Below are 23,760 nucleotides of genomic sequence, written 5' to 3'. Positions count from 1 at the left end.
CATCAAAAAGTAGTGCTAGCGATGTTGTATCTTCTGACATACCACAATGAGTTTAGTTTAAGCTGACACAACTCTGTAGTTGAGCAGTTGGTCAGGTATTTGCTGGTAAATTTGTAACGGCAGTGACATTATGAATCTACCAGCTCTGTTGTAGTATGTTAATAATGTTGCATCAAATGTGGTACAGACAAGCAGGAAGACATGAGAGAAATCTGTAGACAGGTATTTTGCAAAACAATTTTTGACATAACACCAATGCCATCCATACATACACAACACCAACAGGAACAACCAGAACGTAGTAATATACTACCAAACCTCCAGGCTTCTCCAGCTACCACCATGATACCCCACATTCCCGGGTGGAATTTTTGGCCCCCATCACCTTTCATTGTTAGTTCTCATAGCAGTCTCATTGATTTATTTTCCTTGCTTTATCCTTGGAGTGAGGGTGCAGGCACCCACCAAGCACACTGCTGGTGCCTGAGCTCCCTCTCCCTGCAATGCCACAATTGCACGAACTGTTTGTGGGTTGCGCTCTGGAGCAAAAGCAGGGACTTAGGGGAGCTCCCCTGTGAGCCCTCATCAGTGGCTACAATCAGCAAGAACGCTAAAGGTTAAACAGAAGATGTTCTAGGGTAGAATACGAAATACTGTCTCTCCACTCTTATGCTAGACTAGACAATTTCCCATCTCAGCAGAGTTTATTGTGTCACATGGACTTGGGATCAGAGTTTGCAGGAAGAATTTTACCTGTTTACAGGCATGTGGCTGTGAACACAAACCCAGGAAAGAGAAAGTAAGTTGGCTGGAGAGAGGTGGCAATTTCCAACTCCCTACTGCTGAAATGCAGCCCAATTGCATGCTTCATTCAATCAGCATGCATGTGTTAATGTCCATTTGTGTTTCTGAGATCTTGTGGTGTAGCAAAACCAGCAGAAACACGGATTACACTCCTAGATTTTCGCGACCCAGTGATTCCAGTTCAGAAGGCTCCAAGGATACCAGCCTGCAGGGTGCTGCAGAGAGGATGAGGTTCTTGCATTCACTTCAACAACACAGCATCTGCTCTGAGGCTGACTCAATCTTAGACCTCTGCTGAGCACTTCTTGTTGTTATTTTTTGGATTGGGTTTTTTGGGGTTTGCTTTGTTTGTTTGTAATCTGAAGCTTGACGTCTATACTTGGCAGACACATGGTTTCTACCGTGCCTACTGGAAAGCAATAGTTTGCCTATGGTTACATTTCATAAATGTAAACAAATACGAAAGTTTTTCAACAAACCAGACTCATAATGTTTGTTTTACTGAGAGTAGGTTTTTGTTTCATTGGGTCCCAGAAAGACCAACCCCTCAACAAGTCACATTGCTATTTCATTATTACGTTAGTAGGTTACTCCTGCCCGCCCCTCTTGTTGACTTCCAACTACTTCAAGAAACTTCCAGCCCAGATCACTTTCTGAATTTTCTAACAATGCAATAACTAGCTCAGGGATCTGAGGATTTCAAGTTGGTTTGCATTACACTTGTCAAGTTGTAACACAAAAATATATTTTTAGACTTAGTGGAAATGGAAGCAGTAAACTGAGAGGAAGGAAAAAAGTGCTTGTTTAATCTACAATCTTAACTTATTGTGAAGAGCTCCATACATTCTGTAACACCTATTTTTAGTACACACTTACAAATACTAACAAGGAAAAGGTAAAATGCAAGAAATAAGTAAGAAAATTAAAAAGCTTTCTGGTACTTGAAGTTCTGCCACCTGTAATATTTTGTCAACAAAACAGATTCTGTCATGTGAATATAAACATTCCTCAAATTCTTTGTTCTTTACCTATTTTTTTAGCAAAATAAAAAGAACACATGTAAGCCAAAAGGCAATTAGTGTTTCATGCAGTAAAAAATCTGATTAGTATATTTTATTTCAAAGTTATGATTTGCTGCTCCCTATTTTATTTTCTGTGATTCCTTCTACACTTTCATAATCATCTTTCAGGAGACACATACTCACTATACATTATAATTTCATTTTGCTTGGCAAAACAGGAGCTTTTGAGTGACAACTATATTAGATAAAAAAGATATATGCCTTTTTGTTCACACCATACATTTTTATTAATAAGGCTAAATTTATATTCCTGCTGGACTGTCTCTGGAGAAAAAAAAAAGAACACACGCAAAAAAACCCAAACCAAAAAACCCAACAACCCCAAACCTACACACCCCGTAAGGTTACTAACTCCTACACAACCTGCCTGAGTAAAACTCACCTGCACATAACTTTCTTTTTTAAAGAAATGTCACAATTATAAAGAGGAGAGAAGGTAAAAAAATGATACAGCCAAAATGGAAATTATCATGTGTATGAAATCTAGATTTATCAAAACAAACATCTTCTTATGCCTACAGATGACATCAGTTACACTCAATTTTACAAATACAAGTAAAGATGTAAGAAATAAATCCTGCCTTGATCTTGCATCAGAAACTCCTTGACGTTACTGCTTGTTTCTAGAACTGTGATACATAGCTTCCTGTTTTCCTTAATCTGTCTCAGCACAGAAAACACCCTTATTTTTGACATTTCCCATATATTTATCTTTTCTCTACTGATTCTCAATCTGAAAATATTTTATTATTTTTGTGTCTTGCCCTCACAGAATATAAGATTTTCTACATATTTTTGGCCTGACAATAGAAACCCGTTTTATACTGAATGCAAGGAGTGAATGACAGTTTGCCTAGTGAGATCCAGAAAATAGTAGTCAAAGTTGACATGTGAAGCTGTCCAGAGCCAATTTACAGCAGTGAATGAAAATCATATTATATGATTCAACTACAGGAGCCAACCTGATTCCCTAGCCAGAGAACTTGCCACCAGAGGCAATTATGGAACATTTATTACCATGTTCAAAAATACTGTGCTGGCTTTAGCTACAATATTTACTGGAAGCCTGCGAAAATTATTATAATTTTGTTTTAGGAGGAAGGACAATGTTAAATGCTGAACTGTTATTCCTCTGTCCCCAAAGTTTATAGTTTCTACACACTTATGTTCTTGCAAAAAGATAAAACTCTTGCCTTTAAGAAGCTGAACACTTCAAAGCCAACTTAATATACATGAAATTATTGTGGTACCGTTAATTTATAATTTCTATAAGAAAAGAATTTATTTTATTAAAATAAAGAGTTACCAGCGCTCAAGCTGTTTATAATAGCTTTTCTGACTTTATTTTAATCATTGGAAAATTGATTTTGAATATACCAGTAATTTAAATGCCCAGAATTTGTTGATTACCCTTCCTCAAATCACAAAGCTTCATCAAGATTCATAACTAAAATCCCAGCTCTCCTATAATACACACTCCTACAGGTACTGAAGAACAGAGAAGGTAATTTTTTCTCAAGAGAATTACTGAAGCAACAAAAGCCACTAACTCATCTATCTACAGGTCTGTCTTCAAGACTGCCCCACACAGTGGTAACCTCATGACAGCAATTCTCTAAATAATTAATTTGTCAGAAAAGCATTAATTAAGGGTGGAACAAATAGAACATTGCCTTTCAAAGTGATTCTCTTGCAGAAAAGAAGGTTTTCATTTTGACAGAACCATGAGAAAACCAACAGTTAGGTGCATTAGATTTTTCCTTAGTGCTCAAACTCTAACATTTTTCCTAAGAGTAGAAGTTATGCACCAAAATCAAGCACTACTCATAAAATATCAGTCATCAATTCAGCTATCGATAGTGAGAATGATACACCAAACCAACATAGAACAAGTGACTCAAAACTGACCTTAAGCCAAACCTAGATGCAGGCGGAAGGGCTGCCATCCTATTTCACTCTGCTCAGAAGCCAGACGGGAAGCTCTGGTTACTACCTCACCAGATACGGGTGCCTAAGCAGCACTTTTCCTTGAGGGACTGTCAGCCTCTTTACTCTGTCTGGAGCAATTACATCAGCATTGAAACAAAAAGGTCTTCATTTCTGATTCAGATACATCCTATCCAGTATTACCCTTGCTTTATACAATTATATTTCTCTTAATCTCACCAGACAGAGATTGTTGTAAAGGTTAAGTAACAGCGATACAGCAAACTTGATACGAAAAAGCACAGGTTTGAAATCTAAGATCAGTTTCAAGATCTAAGGATATACTTTAGATTCTGGAGTTTGATTTATAAGTCTGCAGATGATTGGGACTTGGCTTTTCAAAGTAATTAGCGTTGCACAGCACAACGTGTTCAAAGCACAGCTCCTATTGACTTTTGCTGCAGCTGTGAGTCCTCAGCACTTCTGAATATCTCAGCTGAGTCAGCTAGAAACCGAGGATTACATCACTAGTGACCACCCATGAAAAGTTTGTGCAAGTCACTTGCCCAGAATCAATTAACAAAACCACCGGCAAGAAGTGCATTCATAAGATTATCTTCCCCACAGTCCCCTTTTAGAATTTTCCTGGTTCTGCAACAAATAAACAGATCCTATAGACACAGGTTCCCTCACTACATGACCCTGATGCATCCCTTGACAACAAGAAATGAATCCAGTCTTATAACAGCAACATGAGACTAAGCTGGAATTAAAGTACATACCACAACAAATATATACAAAAGCACTGAATGAAGACTGCAGCTACAAACATTAACTTTGGCATTGCCTATTTTTAATTTTTTTTTAATAATAGATTTAATTTAGTGGATTCAAACCCAAAAGCTGAAATAACTAATTCTGTCACAAGGAAACTCACGTGTAACAAAAGTACACCTCCCAGACCTCTGCGCTGATGTCTAACTGGAAGAGCAGCAGGTAAAACAGCAAATCCCTGTGTAGTCCAGTAGTTAATCTCTCTGTAGATGGTCACTAGTGCGCAGATACACAAATTGTTGTTGGGTTTCTCAAGTACACAGTGACAAGGCAGGAAGGCTCTGCAAGATACATGTGTCTTATGGTGGGAAGAGACTCCTCAGCTCCATCTTCACCTGCGTCACTCTGTCCCAGCCCCACAGCCTGCCCAGCCACCATCCATGCCACCCAGTGTCCCAGCCCACCCAGCAGAGTTTCTGTCCCAGGCCTTATCTATAAATACTCCTCACTTTCTCAGAATCACAGCACTTTCATCAACCTGTCTTGATTGCCTTTGTTCCTAATCTTTCTCATCACGTATTTTGCTGTTTCCTTATTTGAGTTCAGCCTTCTTTTCCCAACAGTTTCCCTACTGGGCCCAGCTAAGTCTTTATTCTCTCAAGCATCTGTCCCAGTCCACAATCCAGCCCTTAGCAATGGCAATTACTCAAATCCTTGTTTTACACAACCTGAAGATGCTTCCGAGAAGCAGTGCCCAGTGCCAGCACTGGTGCCAGTGGTTGCTGCTCCAGCAGCCCAGGAGCCTGCCTGCTGTTGGGCACCACAGCGTGAGCACCCACGCGCTCCGGACCAGACGGCAGCAGGAGGGCCAGCCTCTGGGGGGCTGTTCCCTGCTTTCATTTGGGAAGGTCTTACACCAATATTTAAGAAACACAAAGGCAGAAGTAGTAATCCCTGCGCTACTGTTTTAAGGTGTACGAAATTCTCAGACAAAAGCTGTCCAAAATTAATATCCTAAAATACAGCCTTGTTTGCAGTGATAAATTAAAAAAAAAAAAAAAAAAAAGAAGTAGATCAGTCTGAGATAGACAAAGAGCATGAAAACGACATTCTAAAGAAGGGACAGAGGAAAAGTCTAGTGAGGTTGGGAAAAGATTAATAGGGAGTTACTGATCACTCTCCCGTACTGGGAGGCATCAAACGAAACTGGCAGGCAGCATGCTGAAGCAAATGCTGTTTGAAACACAACAGACAGGGCTAGCAATGCCACTACTCCCAGTGCCACACATTTGCAAGTGCAGGAAATTTGTCCTTTCCCTGGCATAAAACCAGACAAACACTAATGACTAAGAACAGGCAGACAGCGCCAGAGCTCAGATCCATCCAGCCCAACGTCCTGAGCCAACAACAGCCCAAACCACATGCTGAGTGAAATCCGCTCTTGCAGCAAGTGTGTTTCTCACAACACCCTTCCAAGCTCCCTCAAGCTGCAGGGTAGTGGCTCTCGCAGGCACAGCTGGTAGCTTTGCATTTAACAGGTCTCTACCATACCGTGGCTTTGCGGTCTTTATGGGCTGAGCTGTCACTCAGCCTGACAGGCACTGGTTGCGCGGCTGTGAACAAGTCTGATCAGAAAAACATATTCTTTGGAGACTTTGCCTCCTACTAGTTTCTAGGTCATCCCTGCTTCCCCGTATCCCTTCAAGGTCAAGTCCATTCTGCATTCACACACTGTTCCCTATTTTTCTTGCATGCAATTTCTCTCACCCTTTCTAAAGAAACGCAAATTCCTCCTTTTATTGTAGATGCTGTTCCATTGTAGTGAAATGACTATATTGTTCATTTACCAGCAAACCATCAAGCCATATTTGTTTTGGTACTTCTTTTTCAGTAAATGCCTCCAGGTGCTTAATGACTTTTGTTTTTATCCAAGTATTCATGCAAAACTTTTCTGTGCTTATTCTCATGTGTTTCTCTATAACATACACTGTTCATTTCTCCTCTATAAAACACAAGAGAACCACTTTGTAAACAGAGAATCTTTTATAACATTCAACACACAGTCTGTATTCCTCAGCTGCAATTTCTTGTAACTCATTTTTCCTCAGTCAATTTGGCTGCCGATGTCAGCTCCCCACTGAACAAGATGCTTTCTAAAAAAATGAATTGTATTCTGTACACTCTAGCTACCTATTTTATGAAATTATGAAAAAGCAAGGCTAGGATACAGATTTCTAGCTTTCCTAAATGCCTTTATTTAATAATAAACATTCTTGCAACGAGGGCCTTCAGGATAATGCACCTCAGGGAGAGGTGTAATAGAGTAACACAACAGACTTCTAAGTCACCTGTGGCAGAGGTCAGCAGCAACAGAAAATTAGTGTCATATGATACTTGTTTTATGTTCCGTGACAACCAAGTTACCTGTTTTCTGATAGGTTTTTATCAACAAAAACAAATTTAGGGCTTGTTGGCAGCTTTGTCAGAGAAGGTTCCGCCTACCCATGTTAATGAAGAAAGGCAGGAAGGCTGAGTAAAAGATCTTTAATTAATACACAGAGTGAAAAATGTAGGTCACCTTCAATAACCATGTTAGAGTAACAGCTGTGTGTTTCATTTTTGTAGAACAGTTTGTCAGTCAAGGGTTCTTACCAGATACAATTTGGCTTACAAAGAAATACTGAGTTAAGGGGAAATAAAGAGCTAGAAAGCTGTAACTGAATGCAACTAATAAGCAAGCAAAGGAACTTGGAAATGCCCCAAGTGGAACTGAGGAAAGCACAGCATTTTAATACTATCATATAAATATTATGAATGGACTACAGTCTTTAGGGGGAAATGTATTTTAGTGGAATGAGTATTTACAATGCTAGATAGAAACAGATGAATGAAAAATACACCATCTCCAGCAATATCCGTTAGGATTCTACGTAATAGCAACCCAGCCATGTAGTTTGTCAGTGCCCCATATTCCATAGGAGGAATCTCCTCGCTAGTAAGAGTTAGATCTGTCAAAGATAATGAGGACCAGAGCATAGGATTACAGAGTCCAGAAAGAAGTGTTCAGGCAGCACCACTACATAGCCACCTTTTATATAAAGGGTCTGACTAAATTCCAGCCATGGGGGATAAATCCCATGGGAAAAAAAACCAACAGAACTGCTGTGTGAGAGCTAGACGTGTGCGTTGCAGCATGTAGAAAGAATTTACTTGGCCTTGTTGCTATAGCATTACAGCAAGAGAGTATTATTCTGCCTATCATATCAAATCAAAAGGCAGTCATTATTCCATGTGTAGCTGGAACCAGACCTCTGGATGGATTTTATATTGAATAAGCCCGGAGCAGCCTCAGACAAACTGAATTTCTGAGCAGTATGACAGACTTCTGCATAAACCAGGATGGCTATCTTGGTCAAAAGAATTTATGTCAGGATTTTTCCAGGAAATCACTGCGGCAGCTTCTTCCCTCTTTCCAGAAACATTTTCTATGTGACATATCCTTTACTCTGTATAAGAATATGTAATACCTTGCCCTTGGATATAAGGTTAACAGCACTTTTTTACTAGTACTTTTTACAAAATGGCAACACCATTTTACCAGTAGGAAAAACTGTATCTAAGTGATGTCACTTGCTAAGACTTACTCTGACAGAATCATAGAATAGTCTGGTTTGGAAGGGACCTTTAAAGGCCATCTCGTCCAACCCCTCTGCAATGAGCAGGGAGGGACATCTTCAACTACATCAGGACGCTCAGAGCCCTGTCCAACCTGATCATGAATGTTTCCAGGCACGGGGCATCTACCACCTCTCTGGGCAACGTGGGCCAGTATTTCACCACCCTCATTGTAAATAGATAGAACTACTTAAATCTTCTAATCCATACACATATTCTGTAAACAAATCTTCACAGGATTGATTCCCACAGAAAGGCAGCAATAAATGTTTTCATGAGGGTTAGACTCTGAAGTTCTGCAAAATTACTCCCACCTGAAGTGCCTGTGAATTGCAAAGGATACAGAAAGGGTTATCAAACGTTGGAACAGGCTGCACAGGGAACTGGTGGAATCGCCATCCCTGGAGGTATTTAAAAGATGAGTAGATGTGGTGCCTAGGGACATGGTTTAGTGGTAGTTTTTGCAGTGTTAGGCTGGTGGTTGGACTTGATGATCTTAAAGGTCCCTTCCAACCTAGATGATTCTATGTGCAGGCTTAGAGCTATATAAGAGGTTTATCTACAAAGACTCAAATAAGTACTGTCTAAAATGCAAGAAGCCTGACAGATCTAAATCATTAAATGGCGCGCTAAGAGCTTTATATGGTGTTCTATAGATCTAGAAGGTTTATAACCTCCACGTTACAAAAGTTTCTTAAAACGTTATATGCATCTTGACTCGCAATCTCATCATCTAACTTAAAGGCTCTCCAAGTCTTCCTTCGCTTTCTGCTCTCCTAAGGAGATCTTTTAACTTGCTTTTACGACAAGTTACAGGGGCTGGGTCTGTGGGCTGGAGCAACCCAACTGGAGACAAGACTTGGACACTCGATGCTACTGCAACGGCACTGAAGGTGAACATTTTCACTTGCTTTATCACACTGAGAGGGACTGCACTGTCAGGAGAGTGCCGGCGCTCACCAGTTGCAGCCTTCCTGCAGATACTGCTCTCCATGTGACTCTGGCATGGAGCCACAAAGATCATCTGATTTCTGCTAGCATTTTCAACACTACAAAACAAAATTTTAAAACTCTCCTAGCCCAACCCCAATTTGGGAGCAAGTCTGGACTGATTTCATCCTCTGTCTCTTATTATTCAACCATTCCAGCCACTCCTGAAAATTTGTACTCCATTTGACAGAATTGGAACGAGGACTAAATACTGAGTATTCTTAGTATGCCAAACACAATTCGTATTTCCAGGATAATTTTAACCAACTTTCACACACTGAAAAACAAGTATTACATGCATATTTCGTGTGCCACAATATACTAGAAATGAACACAACCAATACATGCTGAACTTTGTCAGGAAGCGATCAAGCAGGTAATGGGAATGCAGAACAGCTTGCATAAGAGTTTATATTTCCTGTAAACATTTTTGCATGCTCTAGATAGATTCTCAAAAACGTTAACTTTAAGCTGTTGTTTATTCTTTGCATTTACTGAGCTAATTTTTTCATTTCTAATATATATCTTTTCTGTGGAGATGCACAATCAAGCGTAAACTATCTTTAAACTGTTGTGCTGAAATAGCAATGCAAACAAATTTCAGATCAATTATAAAAGCAACTGATAAAGTGACTTAAAGGAGCGGTGGTGTAGAGAAGATCACCACCAAATAATATAGCTCATCATCTTCATTGGCCCTAACTGTCACACTCCTGACACATCATAGTGGGCCAGGCTACACACAAGCAATTCAATTTATATTTTATCCTAGCAAATTTTGCTATGTACCAGTATTCCTACAGCAATGAGAAGCTGAATGAGCCCAGTGACTATACAAATATTTGAATCCATACTGTGTAGACTGTAAATGCTGGGTGGATGACAGTAACCTCTGTATGACAAGCACCTCAATAGGAAAAGAACTGATCTACATTCCCTATGGACTAACGAAAAGCAACTTCGTTTAACGTGACAGTATTTCACAACCACAGTAGTATGACGACATGCACACAAAAATAGATGATTGCAATTCCTAAAGGTAGTAAAGACAAACGAGTCTGTAAAACCAGCATCTGATGTTACAACACAAAAAAGTCACAAAAGCGTTAAAGGATTTGGAATAACAAAATGTGGGAGACAAGAAATAGAAGGCAAAATCAGCAGGGACAGTGTGTTCTGATGTCACACTTCATTACAAATGCATCCCGCCAAGCTAACAAGAAATCCCTCCATCTCTTGGGGAATTCACCAACTAAAAATAAAAACAATTGAATTAAAAAAAAAAGGACTGTGTGTTTTCTTTTCCTGACTCTAGAACTGTAATTCCAGATTTGTGAGATGTAAACACAATCTGAACATAACATGCCAAGAACTTCATCTTGCTTTGGGGTAGGGCAACTTCAAACAATATCTTAATTTACATTAAAGAATGGTTTGACCGTTTAGGTTAAAAGAATGAAAGCAAAGTAGACAACTACAATATACTTGATAAGTGCTCAGCAGGTTTTTCAAAACATGTGCCTTTCTTCCACACAGGAGGCTATGACATGGACTAAAACCAGAGAGATGCGGAAAAGAACAGTGCATTACATTGGCACTTACATTTCCCAAATGTCCTCTGGCAGGTTAGCTGGAATTTCTGTTAAGCTCCTTCCTCGACAATCCACCACATTGTTGCTGCAGGTGCAGGCAGATGGGCAAGTGATGGAACTGGCACTGCACGATGAAGGTTCAGACTGGGAACCTGAGACACAATGAAAACATTAAATGTTAGTTTTGAAAAATGATTGCCCGAGATTTTCACAACAAAACACATCAGCCTCTGAATTTTCCATGTCCTTTTACTATATAAAGTAATAATTTACTTGGATTCATTGAATATAATGTGCTACAAATCAACTGCAGAGAAAACGTGTAGAAGATTGCTGTGTTCTTATTCTTCCTCAGTCTCCACTCTATCAATCTCTTTCCCTCATGAACACTTCTTTGGTCCCCTCCGTGATCAGCCGTATCAATTTATTCAAAGATTTAAAAAATAAACCTTAAGATCAAGTAGTATTTCCAAAAGTTGTCTTTGCCTAGAAGTTTCCATTACACAAACACTCCTTGAGTGTTTTTACACACTGAGAGAAGACTGTCATCAACGATGACTTATGTTTTTGAAATGAGGTAACCTGTTATGGCATAAAGACTGGAAATATAAAGCTAGGTTTTTCAAGATTAGACAGTGCAGTTAATGGAAACACAAAAAGAATTTAGAAAAAAGTGAGTTCAAACCTTCAAATCCTTGCTTAATCTAGTAATTCCACTGAAAGGCAAGAAGCTACAGAGCAAAGCTTTAGCATGAGGATATTACTCTATATACATTCTATACATGTAGGTTTAGTTAAGTGTCATTAAGTTTTTTCAAAACTGTAGCAATTATATCAATTTTACTCAAATGGTTATGATTCTTACATCTAAAATTTTTATATATACGTACACCTAGACACAGATAAAATGGTTTTGCTACACTAATTGAAGTTATCAAGATGTAGCAGTTATTGACTTATTTAGAATGAGTCATATTTCCAAAGTACATGTCACAAAAGAAGCCTCAAGTGTCTTTTTGACCAGACACAGAGGGCTGAATGTGAAGGCTTGTGTTGTTAAGAAGTGACAAAATCATAATAGAAACAGGAAAAACTGGTATTTTTCTAGACTGTGGTGGATTATAATCACAAAACATATTTGGTCGGAAAAATTAAAACATCGTAATTGTCAAATTACAAATACATGTCAAAACATGGAAAACTATACACAAAGCTGTACATTCTTGGGGTTTGTCTTGGAAAAGACCCATGACTGATACTTTCATAAATTATAACTGCAGGTGACAGAAAGTCCAAAAATACTTGATTGCATCAATTTGCAATCCGATATAATTATGATAGTTAAAATTTTATAAGAATGGAACAGTCTTGTAAATTTTCTCTCTTGATTTATGCCTACATACCCTCTGATTTAGCCCTTAACTAGGCACAACAAAGTCAACTCGTATAGCAAGCCTACATATGTTCCTATTTTCAAAGACTTTAAACAGCAATGAAAAGTCAACATCAGAAAGACATTCGGTGGCACTTCTAAGTATCATTTTTTTGAAAGGCAGATACAGCTTGAAAAGATATCAGCTGGAAATTCTACAGGCTGACTTTACACTGGCAGAGAGAGCTCCCCTGGAAAGCAAAAGACAACTACTGCAAAATCACGTCTTCTGTTAGAAAGGTATTGGATTCTGATGTGAATTTGTTTCCGTTTTTCTGAATTCCCCTTAGTTAAGCAAGTGGTCATAGCCTCTAAATATTATTTTGTAGCCAGGGATGACAGAACTGCTTAATATTAAAGTACACTGTCAAGTTTCAGGATAAGATCACCATTTCAACTGTGTAAGAAGAAATGTTGCCAAATTAAAGTATTGCGTTTGAAATATTTTTTTTATTGGGTCATCAGCTGACTTTCCCTCAGGAAAGCAGAAGAAAAATGTGGGTTTCATACCACTGCGTGTGTTTTAAATATAGCTTTCATTGACGCTAATCAGAGCTATCAGTGACTGTATTTCGGCAGCCCAGACCTCTGAATTTCAATTCAGGCATACAGAAATTAGATTTTCAGAGGTAGGGACCACCTTGAAAAAAACAGATCTCACAGAACATTCGTGGCATGGGTAGGAATCAAATTCACTCTTTATGAGAGCGGGCAGCTGCTTTCATCATGAGATGATCCTAATGATCCCTTCTCTTTGCTAAAGTATCCTGTCTCATTTACAGTCCATTTTCCAACTTCGTGACAGTTGCAGATAAGGAGTTTACCAGCAACGGTCTTTTATACCAACACAGAGCTGGTTTCAGCTTCACCCTACAGAATGAACTGGTCAAAAATCTACTGTAAAACAATAATTCAATAATATAATTAAAATCTAAATCCCAAAACATATGGCTCAAGGAATCAATTTCATATTTATCAGGCAACCTGAACTTTGATTTGTTCCAGTTTCAAACTCTTATTAGACATTGTCTTAACATAGTCTACATGTGTGACCACGTGTGTAATACAGTATTTAAGTTGTAGCTATTTGAACAAAACAAACACAAAAATCTTCACTAGATAAACACGTACATGTATAACAGACAGGACAAGCAGCTCTCTTGGGTCTGTCTTCTGGCTATAGGAATGCAGGGCAGACATACCATCACTGTGAATTAATAGAATTCTTTCAAAATTAATGGAGCTCTGCCGCACATCACCAACTCTGCAACTGAGCACTGCCAGCTCTGCCTTTCATGGAGTCTAAGGTTTCTGTGAGATCTTAACTGTGAATACTTACAGAAGTAGTTTATATTGCCTCAAAATGCACACAGGCCTCTGCTACCTTTGCATAAGAATAAGAGATTTGTTCTTACAACCTGATCACATACGTTTTACATTTTGTCTGCCTACATTGTGGTGCAATGCCCAAAACAAAACGAAGAGTGAGGGAAGTGCAAAGGAGCCTATTGTAAGCTTTTAGGGATAGGGAGAAATTATCAAACTGGGAAGAAACACTTCAGAGCAACCCTTGCTCTCTGGGAGGCAAAAAGAAAGCTGACAGCAAGGTCAAATCTTCCACACCCCCTTTATCATCACATGTCTGATGTGCTTTCCGAAGAGGCTTTGTAGCAAGGGGAAAATGCATTTTGCACAGTTATAACACTACAAAACAGCACTGTGGGTTAGAGAAGCAGTAATACACTCCCTTTTCATTACAGCACAACATCGAAACAGCTGATGTATTGCTAGTTGGAGTTTTAAGAGCCTGTTACTGACTCTACTGCATCCAAATCAACAGTAGAAGATTCAGCAGAACTCAGCTCATCACCTCCACATTTTGTGATGCCGTATTGCAGAGTGGTCTATGCTAAAGGAATGATTTGAAAGGAGGTTATTATATAAAGTGCCCTGAAAAGAGAGAGAAAAGACTGAAACACCAGGCTTCCTGGCATATAAAGCAGGTAGCAACAGTAACAAGGTGATAATTAATATCATACTACAGTTAAAGATCATGGAACTTTGCAGCAACTTTTTGAATGGGAAGGGCAAAAGGTAAATCAGAACACTATTTGTGCTGCCCGCTATGCCTTTCGGATCCTCTCCAAACAAACACCTGATACGTAGCTGACCAAAGCCAATAGAAGGCCTTTTATTTACCCTGAATTTGGACCAAAACCCATTTGTCTGTGATGTTCCACTACAAAAGAGGAACTTTTATGTGAGCAAAGTTTTGATTTATGAGTAGTGAGTAAACAAATAATCCATTAGTCAACCAGGGAAGTACCTGATGTCAAAATAGAACGAGAAACCATTATAATGTCTTTATTCCTAGCGCAGATGCAACAAAACCGGGATGAAAAAATAACAGCTTACGCTGAAAGAAAGTGAAGTAAAAAGTAAAGAAAGAAGCTGTCCTTGTGTGGACTCTATTTTCCACATACAATGAGTGATCATTTTTCTCATTTTACTTAAAATAGGATGGAAAAAGGAGTATTTTTATAAACTTAATTTCTCATTATAAGCCTGAATTCTCTGAGTGCCCCAAAATATCCAACATTCCTGCCACTTCTCACTGACATTTTGTGCTTAGGGTAAAAATACTTTCGATTTCATGCTGAATACAGCCCCTTATATTTGGTGAATTTCTTTCTTCTTCATGAGCAAAACTAGATCTAGACTGTAGATTTCTGACAACTTTAATGAAATAAAAAGCCTTTGTGCATAAATTACTATCATTATTATCAAATGCCTGTGCTTATGTTTTTCATTTGCAAAGAACAAAATAGTGTATTACGCATGCACACACAACAGGAATCTGGCACATATTCCATCAGCTCTTACACAGTCATCTGCTATGGTAAAGTTTTCTTGACTAATGCTATACACAGAATTTCAAATCTGATTTGGATTTAACTGTTTCAATTAAATGAGGATCTATTGTAAGCTCCATAGCAGATCTATAGAATTAAAGGACAAAAAAATTCAAGAGTTTAATCGGTTTAATGTTTGTATAGTTGTAGAGAGCTGGTAAAAAAAGGACTGGTCAAGACAACCAGTCTAAGTAGGCTACAGAGTTTAAAGTTCCTAAAATTAAAATTTGGGTATGATTTTCATGGGTATGCAGAGTATAAGCATACAGATAGTTCAAGGACCCCAAGGCAATACAGCCTCGAGAGAAGGATATTTGAAATCTAAAAATGAATTTTGCTTTTGCTGCCAATACTTCTTCAAAAGAAAAGACACAGGAAAAGCAAAAATATTTCAGGATTCCTGTTTGTGTCCTTCAGAAGTGCAGTAAAGTCCTTATGGTGTGGATGCAACAGAAGGAAATGGCCACAGACAAACCAGCTGCATTTATGTTATTTCCCTTCTGAAGTTCTTCTTACTATCTGTCATCTTGTCATTTCAGATTTTTTCTGTTACACAGCAGCACTAGTTCACCATGTTAATTATATTTTTCTCTAAGAGATAAAAATCATCAACTCAATTATACATTTTGCTATAAAAAACCAACACTAACAAATTGTGGAAGCTAGGATAGGAACATGTTTAACAGAAATTACTATGCTTTTTGTGCCCGATGTAATGGAGTGACAGCCTCAATGACTATGGTAGTTAATATTTGGCATGCCATTAACCTGCATCACTTTTTATAGTCTCAGACTATAGGTTAGGGGGAGAGAGGAGACAGAGGAGAGACTTAGGACCAAGCAGTTCACCGAGAAATTAACTGCTTTTTTAAAGTAAGCATCTCATTGGCCTCTTGCCTTTTAAGAGCAGCAAATAGACTGATATTACAATTAGAATAGAATGTTTATGGTGTATAAATGAACAGTTTAAATGTCACAGGCATTTGCAATAAATTTTGCAATGACTAAATAAACTAAATAATCTCATTTGTACTGACACCCAATTACGGCACACTAAGTAGTGTGCTTTATTACCTCCTCACCTATCCAATTGCCTTTGCAGCAGTTCTTTTCCACCAGCAAAATATTAGTTATTTGTAAAAAATATTAATGGATTTTAAGAAAAATCTGACAGGATTTCCCAGTTAAAAATCAGTGGTGGCTTTAAATCATTTTAAGCGTAGCAGACATGAAATTATTGATCAATAAACAAAACACTACAAGTATTGCAGATCTGTGGATATATTATGACCTTTTGTGGTTTAATTACATAGCCCATTGGAACTTCTTACAATGCTGGGACATCTGAAATCAATTACTACTACACGAGCTATAATTTTCCCTAGACTCCCAGTAATACAATCTCAAAAAGATACCTAAAGCAGATGTATTGCTCCTGATTGGCGTTTGCATCCCAGTATTAAAATACACTCGAGTGTGCATAATCCTGCAGAGAGATATGGGCAAGTCAATCACAACTGACTATCTGCAAAGTTAACGCTCTTTATTGATGGCAAATATTGCACTAATGGAGAAAAAAAATGTACAAATGTGTTTATTCTACAGGAATGTGCAGCAAATGGTTTTATGCAAATATTTCCATCTATGGTTGTTCAACAGCTTTTCGCTGAGCCCAGCATTAACTATTTATGATTAGTGACTTGAGCTCCTGATTGATGATGTTAATACCATCAAGTTCATGGTATGCAAAAATTTGCTACTCATGAGTATTCATTATTTCATTCAAGTTCACTGTTTTGCGGAACATTCCCAAACAGTAAATTTATCTGTTAAAAATTCATGGCACATAAGCACAACTGTTCTGTAGGCAAAGTCAACACCAATTGGTTTACAAATATTGAGGAATAAAACAGGAAATATCCAATTGCAGTGAAGGGAAGGTCTGGCATAATGAACGGAGCCTACTCTGTTCTACAAAAACCTACTTTGCATGTTTCAAAATCTATCAGTAAAGTAACACCATTGAAAACCGGACCTTATGTCACATTGTCATATCCTAAAAGCACTAATATTGCACTTATTTAATTAACAATAATAGCACCAAAATTGCATGGAAACGCAAGAAAGCAGAACAAAAAAGCAGGCTCATCTGTAACAGCTGAGATCTAAGAGGTAGATTTGCTCTTCTGAAGGATTAATAAAACCACAACAGAACCTGTGAGACATCTTAAGTCCTTTCAAAGCTATGACAAAGCTGTTTTTCTCTCAGGGAAATTTATTCCATTTAAATCTTCCATAGGATTTTGAACATCTCCTCTGCCCTGTGCCCACTCTGAGCCTTTCTTTCAATATCTTTCTCCAGCCTTGTCAACACAAGCATTTTCTCTAGAAAGTCTACAAAGATGTAGTGCTTCTGCAGTTCAAATGGCATCTATGCACAGTAATCTCATTAAAGCCAATTTCACAATTTGTATTAGTGGCCTGGAAGGTGCACGTGACTTGACATTTAAAAATAGGTCCAGAAATAATACAGTGAACTTATAAATATATTCAAGCATAAAAATGAAGAGGAAGACAAATTATTTAAGTGAAAGGATACAACCTGTACAAGGTTAAATGATGGATATTCCCTGGAGGTGTTCAAGGCCAGGCTGGATGGGGCTTTGAGCAACCTGGTCTAAGTGGGAGGCGTCTCTACCCAGGGTAGGGATTTGGAACCAGATGATCTTTAAGGTCCCTTCCAATTCTAACCATTCTACGATTCTCTGATTCTATAATGGTTGTGATCAATTGTAAGCCTATGAAAGGAGTATAGTTCTGGAATGGCCTTCTAAACAGGTTAACCATTAAAGAACCCAAACTGTTTCACGATGAAGTTTGATAAAGTTATGGAAGGGATAGGAATAGTTTAAGGCTATGCTTTGAGGGGTTTGATTTGCTGGTACTTGAAAAGGGGTATTTTAAACACAACTTGATTTTGCTTGATTGCATATTTGTCTTTGCCCCCCTGCCCTGCATCCTGCCGCAGCTAACATAGGGCTTTCCCTGCCTCAGCACAAAAGCTGGTCTCTTCAGGAATAGAAGGAATATCAGATTCACTTTAATGAGAATCATTACAGAGTGACACAGCTATTGAGAGGATATCAGGCAGAATGTGACATTCCTCCTGATAATGACAGCCGGGGGGGGTCCCGCCTGGTCACGACCTCACCCAACAGCCAGATCTGGGGTGAGGAAACACTTTTTTCCAGATGCATGGGCAAGGACTGAAGACTGAGGCATCGTTCCCTTCCCAGAGCCACCTCGGAATCCCTTGGGCCAAATTCTTTGGCATTTGGGACACGCTAAGGCAATAGTGATGACCTTTCTTGCCTTCCTCCTGGCATGGGCTGAGGTTGTTGCCTTTCATCTTTTGCAAGAGGCCTCTGGTACATTCAAGCTCTTTATGGTACCTGGAACTCGATGAATAAAATTCTTATGGATCTTCTGATATAAACACGTTTGCCTGCCATTAGAAGGAATTAATCCAGTGAGTCAGGAGATCCTTTCAGTTTTGGCGGGAGGTGTCGGTGCCCAGGCGCTGAGGGCGGGCTCTGTGAGGAGAGGCCCGGGCCGCCCTGTGCCGGTTGCAGCCGGTTCCGGCCAGTTCCAGGCAGCTCCACAGCGGCCCTGCCCTGCTGCAGGCACAGCGGGGCCTGGCAGGGAAGTCTGAAAGTGTATCTGAGAAAGGGCAAAATGGTGCCAGGCAGTAAGGACAGAGGAAAAAAGCGTGAGCAACAGCCCTGCGAGCAGCAAAGTCCGGGAATGAGGAATTTTTTTAATTACTCTTATAAATTGACTATTCATAAATGTGTTGCCAATCACATACATGTATCAAACAGAAAAAGCCTACAGATTTCGTACAAAGGCTTGGCCACGCACTCAAAGCCAACCCTGTTCCTTCGCATTTAACACCACTGCTGCCTGTGAGGCAGCCCAGAACAAGGCTGTGGTCCTGATCCCTGGCACCACAGACCACCAGGATGTGTTCCCACTGTATACCAAAATACTACCAACATGCTGGTAATAAAACAAGCCACTGGTTTTCGATGTTAACATAAAAACTAATCACGTCATTATTCTTACAGCAACAGTTCAAAAGCTCAATGGCTTAATAATTATACCCCAACCCACCATCATTAAATAAGCATTAAAGAGCTACGCATGCTGCTTTGTGGAAAAGAGAATTCCAGAACAAAGGTAATTATACTGAAAAGGTAAGACATCATTTTCAGACAGTAAAACTAAATTAACTGTAATTTAAAGCCAATTTTCAGCTTCAGTCTTGAAAGAAATATTGAGGGCCCTAAAAAATACATATTTATCCCTCAGATTTGCAAGATTGTCCCCCAAAGAAAAGGCGCCATATGTTGGCATCTTACATACCAAGCAATTCAAGAAGGAGATTCTTACGTTATGAAAAAACATAACTGCTAGTGCTAGAGTAAACTTAAATTTGTAATAAGAAAAATAATGGAAACAGAAAACAAACAATTTCTGATAATCAAACAGCAATTAGCATCCTTCCAAACCGCCTACAGGATTTCATTTGAGGAGCAGCTAACAAATGTGCGGTATTGAAATGTTTCTTTAGACTAGATGTGAACGTTAGTTTGTGGTAGCAAATTATTACAGGAGGTAAAAATTCTAAGAGTTCCACAAAAATTTTTTAGGACCAAATTTAAAGCATGATTTTTATCAAAAGGCTTTAAAAGACATACAACGCTGAAAGCCCTGCAAAGACTCCATTGTAAGAACACTTATTGGGTCTGTTGATGGTCACAAAAAGCATGAACCAACTTAACAGTGAGAAAAAAAAGATGTTATTTGTCTAATATGACTCACAGCTGTACAATGAAGGTGTCCTGCATGGCAAAAAGCAATTATTCACACGTACGCACACAGAGCAAAAGGCCCTCTCCTCCCCTGTTTGTTATCCAGCTCCCTGGGACCAGCAAAACAAAGGGCCAACAGCAGCCCTTCTCTTCATGGACTGGGATGGGCTGCGTGGAGAGAAACCACTCTGCTCCCTCAGGAGCCATTGCTACTGCCCAGCACCAGCAAAATCTGCATCTTTAGCAAGCTGTCCTCCCCCCTCTTTAGTTTCCAGGGAGCACCAATCTTCCGTGCTGGCAGTACCTCCACGTCCCACGTTGTAAGGAGCAGACCTGCTGCTAGTTACGCAGATATACTATTGCACAGTCTTTTAAACAGGAGCAGATGGGGGGAGTTCCTCTCCCCACACACTTGCCCTTTGGCATCTTCTGAATGTTCTCATTAAGATACTAAGCTTGAGGAGTGCGATTTTATTAGTTACTCATTGTTGGTTCTCTCCTCAAAAATATGCTATGAAGTTATTAGAACAAAAATGGAACAAGACAATCTACTGAGTTTTGTGGTCTGGGCCAGAGAGTAACAGCTATGTTTTAAGACTGTTAGAACTCACCTAAACAAATAAATCTGCTTCCTCATTAGGGGTTCCAGTCTGCATTAAGCAGCAGGAGGCTAACATATTTTCCTCTTTATTATAACTCAGTTGCAGTCTCACTGTATGAACCAGAAACTCTACATCTTCAACCAAGATTTGGATCAATCCGTTACTTTCTTAAAATCAATATCAGTTTATTTAGCCAGAAATCACTAGATGGTTGGCTCTGATAATGATTTCTCTCTTGCATCAGTTTCAGACTGAATTTTAACTTATTTCATCCAAATTACGCCTCCTGATTTTCTTCAGGTTCTTGTAGATCCTCTGAATGGGAACTAAGGACCAAGAATCAGAGAAAATGGTTTCTAATGAAAAAGAGAATGACATATGGATCCAACTTCCTTCTGTATGATGCTTGTTTCATTATTAAAGTATCTTAGAAAAGTACTTAAAAATCACATATTTTACACTTAAACTTCGTTGAATTTCTTATTGCAAGACATCAGCTCCAATTTAACATGAAGATTTTAGAATCTGGTGCTTCTTACTTGAGAAAAGCATGAATTCATGAACTTTTAGAAATAACAATTGCTGATCTACCCTAAGAAATCGCATCCAGTCTTCATACTCCATTGTAAACACTGCCCAGTCTAAAATACCTCAAGCTACTGGCCAAAACTATAATAATTCTATATCAACCTGCATCTTCAGGGTCACCACCAAATCTAACATACTGCCTCAGAATCAGCAGCAACATTACAGTGGAAAAAATCAAATTCCTCCCACAACCCACTGAAACCGCTTATCTACCAGTCTCCTCCGCAAGCAACCAGTTGAGAACTGGTGACATTTGACTGTTCTGACAGCAGCCAGCTGAGGACAGCAGTGGCTGAAGTGTGCTACACATCCCAGTATGAGATACAGTGCTCCTGAATGCATCTGCTTTATTCTTAGATATGCAGTTCAGATGCATATTTATTTTCTCGTGTATATACTTAGGAAAAACAGAATGATTCATCGTTGTAAAAAAATCCAAATGGGGTCACTCAGGGGGTCCTACCCAGCGCTCTGAAAAGACCAAGGTGCTCCTGATGGTGTAACTTCATGAACCCACTGCTTCAGTTTACAAAGCTTTACGACCACACTAACGCAGGTGAGAAAACACATTATGACTTGACTTAGCTGATCAATATGTAGATTAATTTCAACTTCAATAAGTAAAGAGCAAGTAGAAGAAAAATCAAAGATCCATAATAAAACTGATATGAGAGGAAAATGAAATAAATTTACTATCCTAAGGAGGTCAGAGGAGGACACGAGACAGAAAAACAGGCAGAGAGAGAGCGTGTGTTTCAGAGAGAGAGTTAGAAAAAGAGAAGCCAGTTCAACAGTGACACATCTGAACAAGGGAAGGAAGCTGGGTTTGATCCAAGCAAAGACTGGAAGGCTCTAAGAGGTACCGAGCATAAGCCAGCATCCCCAGATGCTTCTCTGCTAGCTAAGGGAACAGGAAAATAAACAGTTCCCAAGAACCAGAGTGCGGGTAGTATTTCAGCTGACATTACGTCTTTGCCTAGTGTACTGTTTCTCTTGTCGCAGCAATGTGGCAGTGAAGTGCAAGGTTACGGTGGAGAGAGTGGAGAAATACATCATGCCATGTGCAGCACATCAACTGGTGCCACAATTTCCCCTCTACAACATACCGTCTTGTAGGAGACTGTCTCAGCAAACACATCCCAGAGCTCAATAAGGGGCTGTGCAGGAGAAAGACACTGCTTGGAGATTTCTTTGCGAGCAGATGGCTCTAAGGCAAAGGCCCAGGAAGGCTGCTCTGTCAGGGGTGGCTCTGGAGGAGAGACTCTCCTACGAGGAGGGGACAGCTTGCTGAAGAATCCAGCCAGAAGGCTCTGGTGGGTGACAGGACTGCCAGCAGCACTCAGCCCTCTCCCCCGGTAGCGAGGGTCCATCTAGTCCCAACCCTGCTCAGTTCTGTTAATGACCTCTCCCCTGCCTCCTCAGTAACACAAATCCAATTAGACATATTTGCAAACCTTTCTCCAGGCAACTGCACACTATTTAATCCTACACATTTACCTACAGTTCTGAGCCAAACGCTCATGGGCGTGAGCAAGTGAAACCTGGAATAGCTTTTCCGCAGCTCACAATTTGCCTACTCGTGCCGTCTGAACCAGCATGTTTATAATTTATGTGCACAAGCTGAACAACATTTTTGAAACACTGATTCTCAGTTTACACAGGTATGACTCTTACACAGATATATCTGCACATAACTCTGACTTTAGCAACATTATCTTGAGAGACTTTGCACCTAATGCTTATGAACATCACTGTACAGGACTGGTGGCATAGTGTCCAGAAGGAATCAGGCAATTTGCGTTCCAGTTATGGCACTTCTCTACCAGTGTTTCACTTTTTCTTCTCCAACTTATGCTACTCCTTGGTATGTAGCATTCTAAATGTGTTTCCCAAGAAACATTTGTTATAAAATTATAAACAAAACTATTTTTGTATAGGCTTTCAAGAATAACCAGAAGTCAGTTTTTTAAGGATGTTTTTTCTTATTTCCCCAAATTATTTGATTCTTCTCTTCCTGGTTTGAAGCATGCAACAGCACAGGTTTTGAACTGGAGTGCTCTGATGAAGCCCATTTTACAGTGGAGGAAAAGCTGGGTTTTCTTTTGCTGTGGTGATATTCCCACTGCCATAAAAACACAAGTGCTTGAAATGCTGAGCCTATACTTAAACAGAGTAGTTCACTACATTGTATTTCAGCTCTTCATAACTGCAATGCAAAGGCAGCTTTCACTGCCAGCTTGAGGCTAGTTACAGTGATTCACATAAGCTTAAATTGTATAAAATTCCTCTGCAGAGAGACCAGTTCAGTTCACTATTCACCTCCTGTCCTAGTTTGACTTCATAGTCAATCACGAACAAATTACGCTGTAAAATCAGGAATAAGAACTGTAATAAGGAGCAGGGAAGCTATATATCCCCTTCAAACTAGCCGTCCACGTAGGTTTTTGTGGAACTAGCACGTACTAAGCCAAGTTCTCTACCAAATCCTCCACTAAAATGAGCTCTTCCA

General features: G+C 39.3%; 1 protein-coding gene across 1 annotated transcript in view; it reads right to left on the bottom strand.

Annotated features, from left to right (window-relative positions):
• Nucleotides 1–23,760, bottom strand: part of SLIT3 (slit guidance ligand 3) — a 522,490-nt gene that overhangs the window by 174,938 nt on the left and 323,792 nt on the right. The window contains exon 9 of the mRNA XM_074604436.1: nt 10,854–10,995. Coding sequence (XP_074460537.1) covers nt 10,854–10,995 — 142 coding nt within the window. The remainder of the gene's footprint in view (nt 1–10,853; nt 10,996–23,760) is intronic.

This window comes from Larus michahellis, chromosome 11 (assembly GCF_964199755.1).
Source record: "Larus michahellis chromosome 11, bLarMic1.1, whole genome shotgun sequence".
NCBI lineage: Eukaryota > Metazoa > Chordata > Aves > Charadriiformes > Laridae > Larus > Larus michahellis.
Note: the sequence above shows the minus strand (reverse complement) of the source record. Positions and strands in the feature narration are given on the sequence as shown.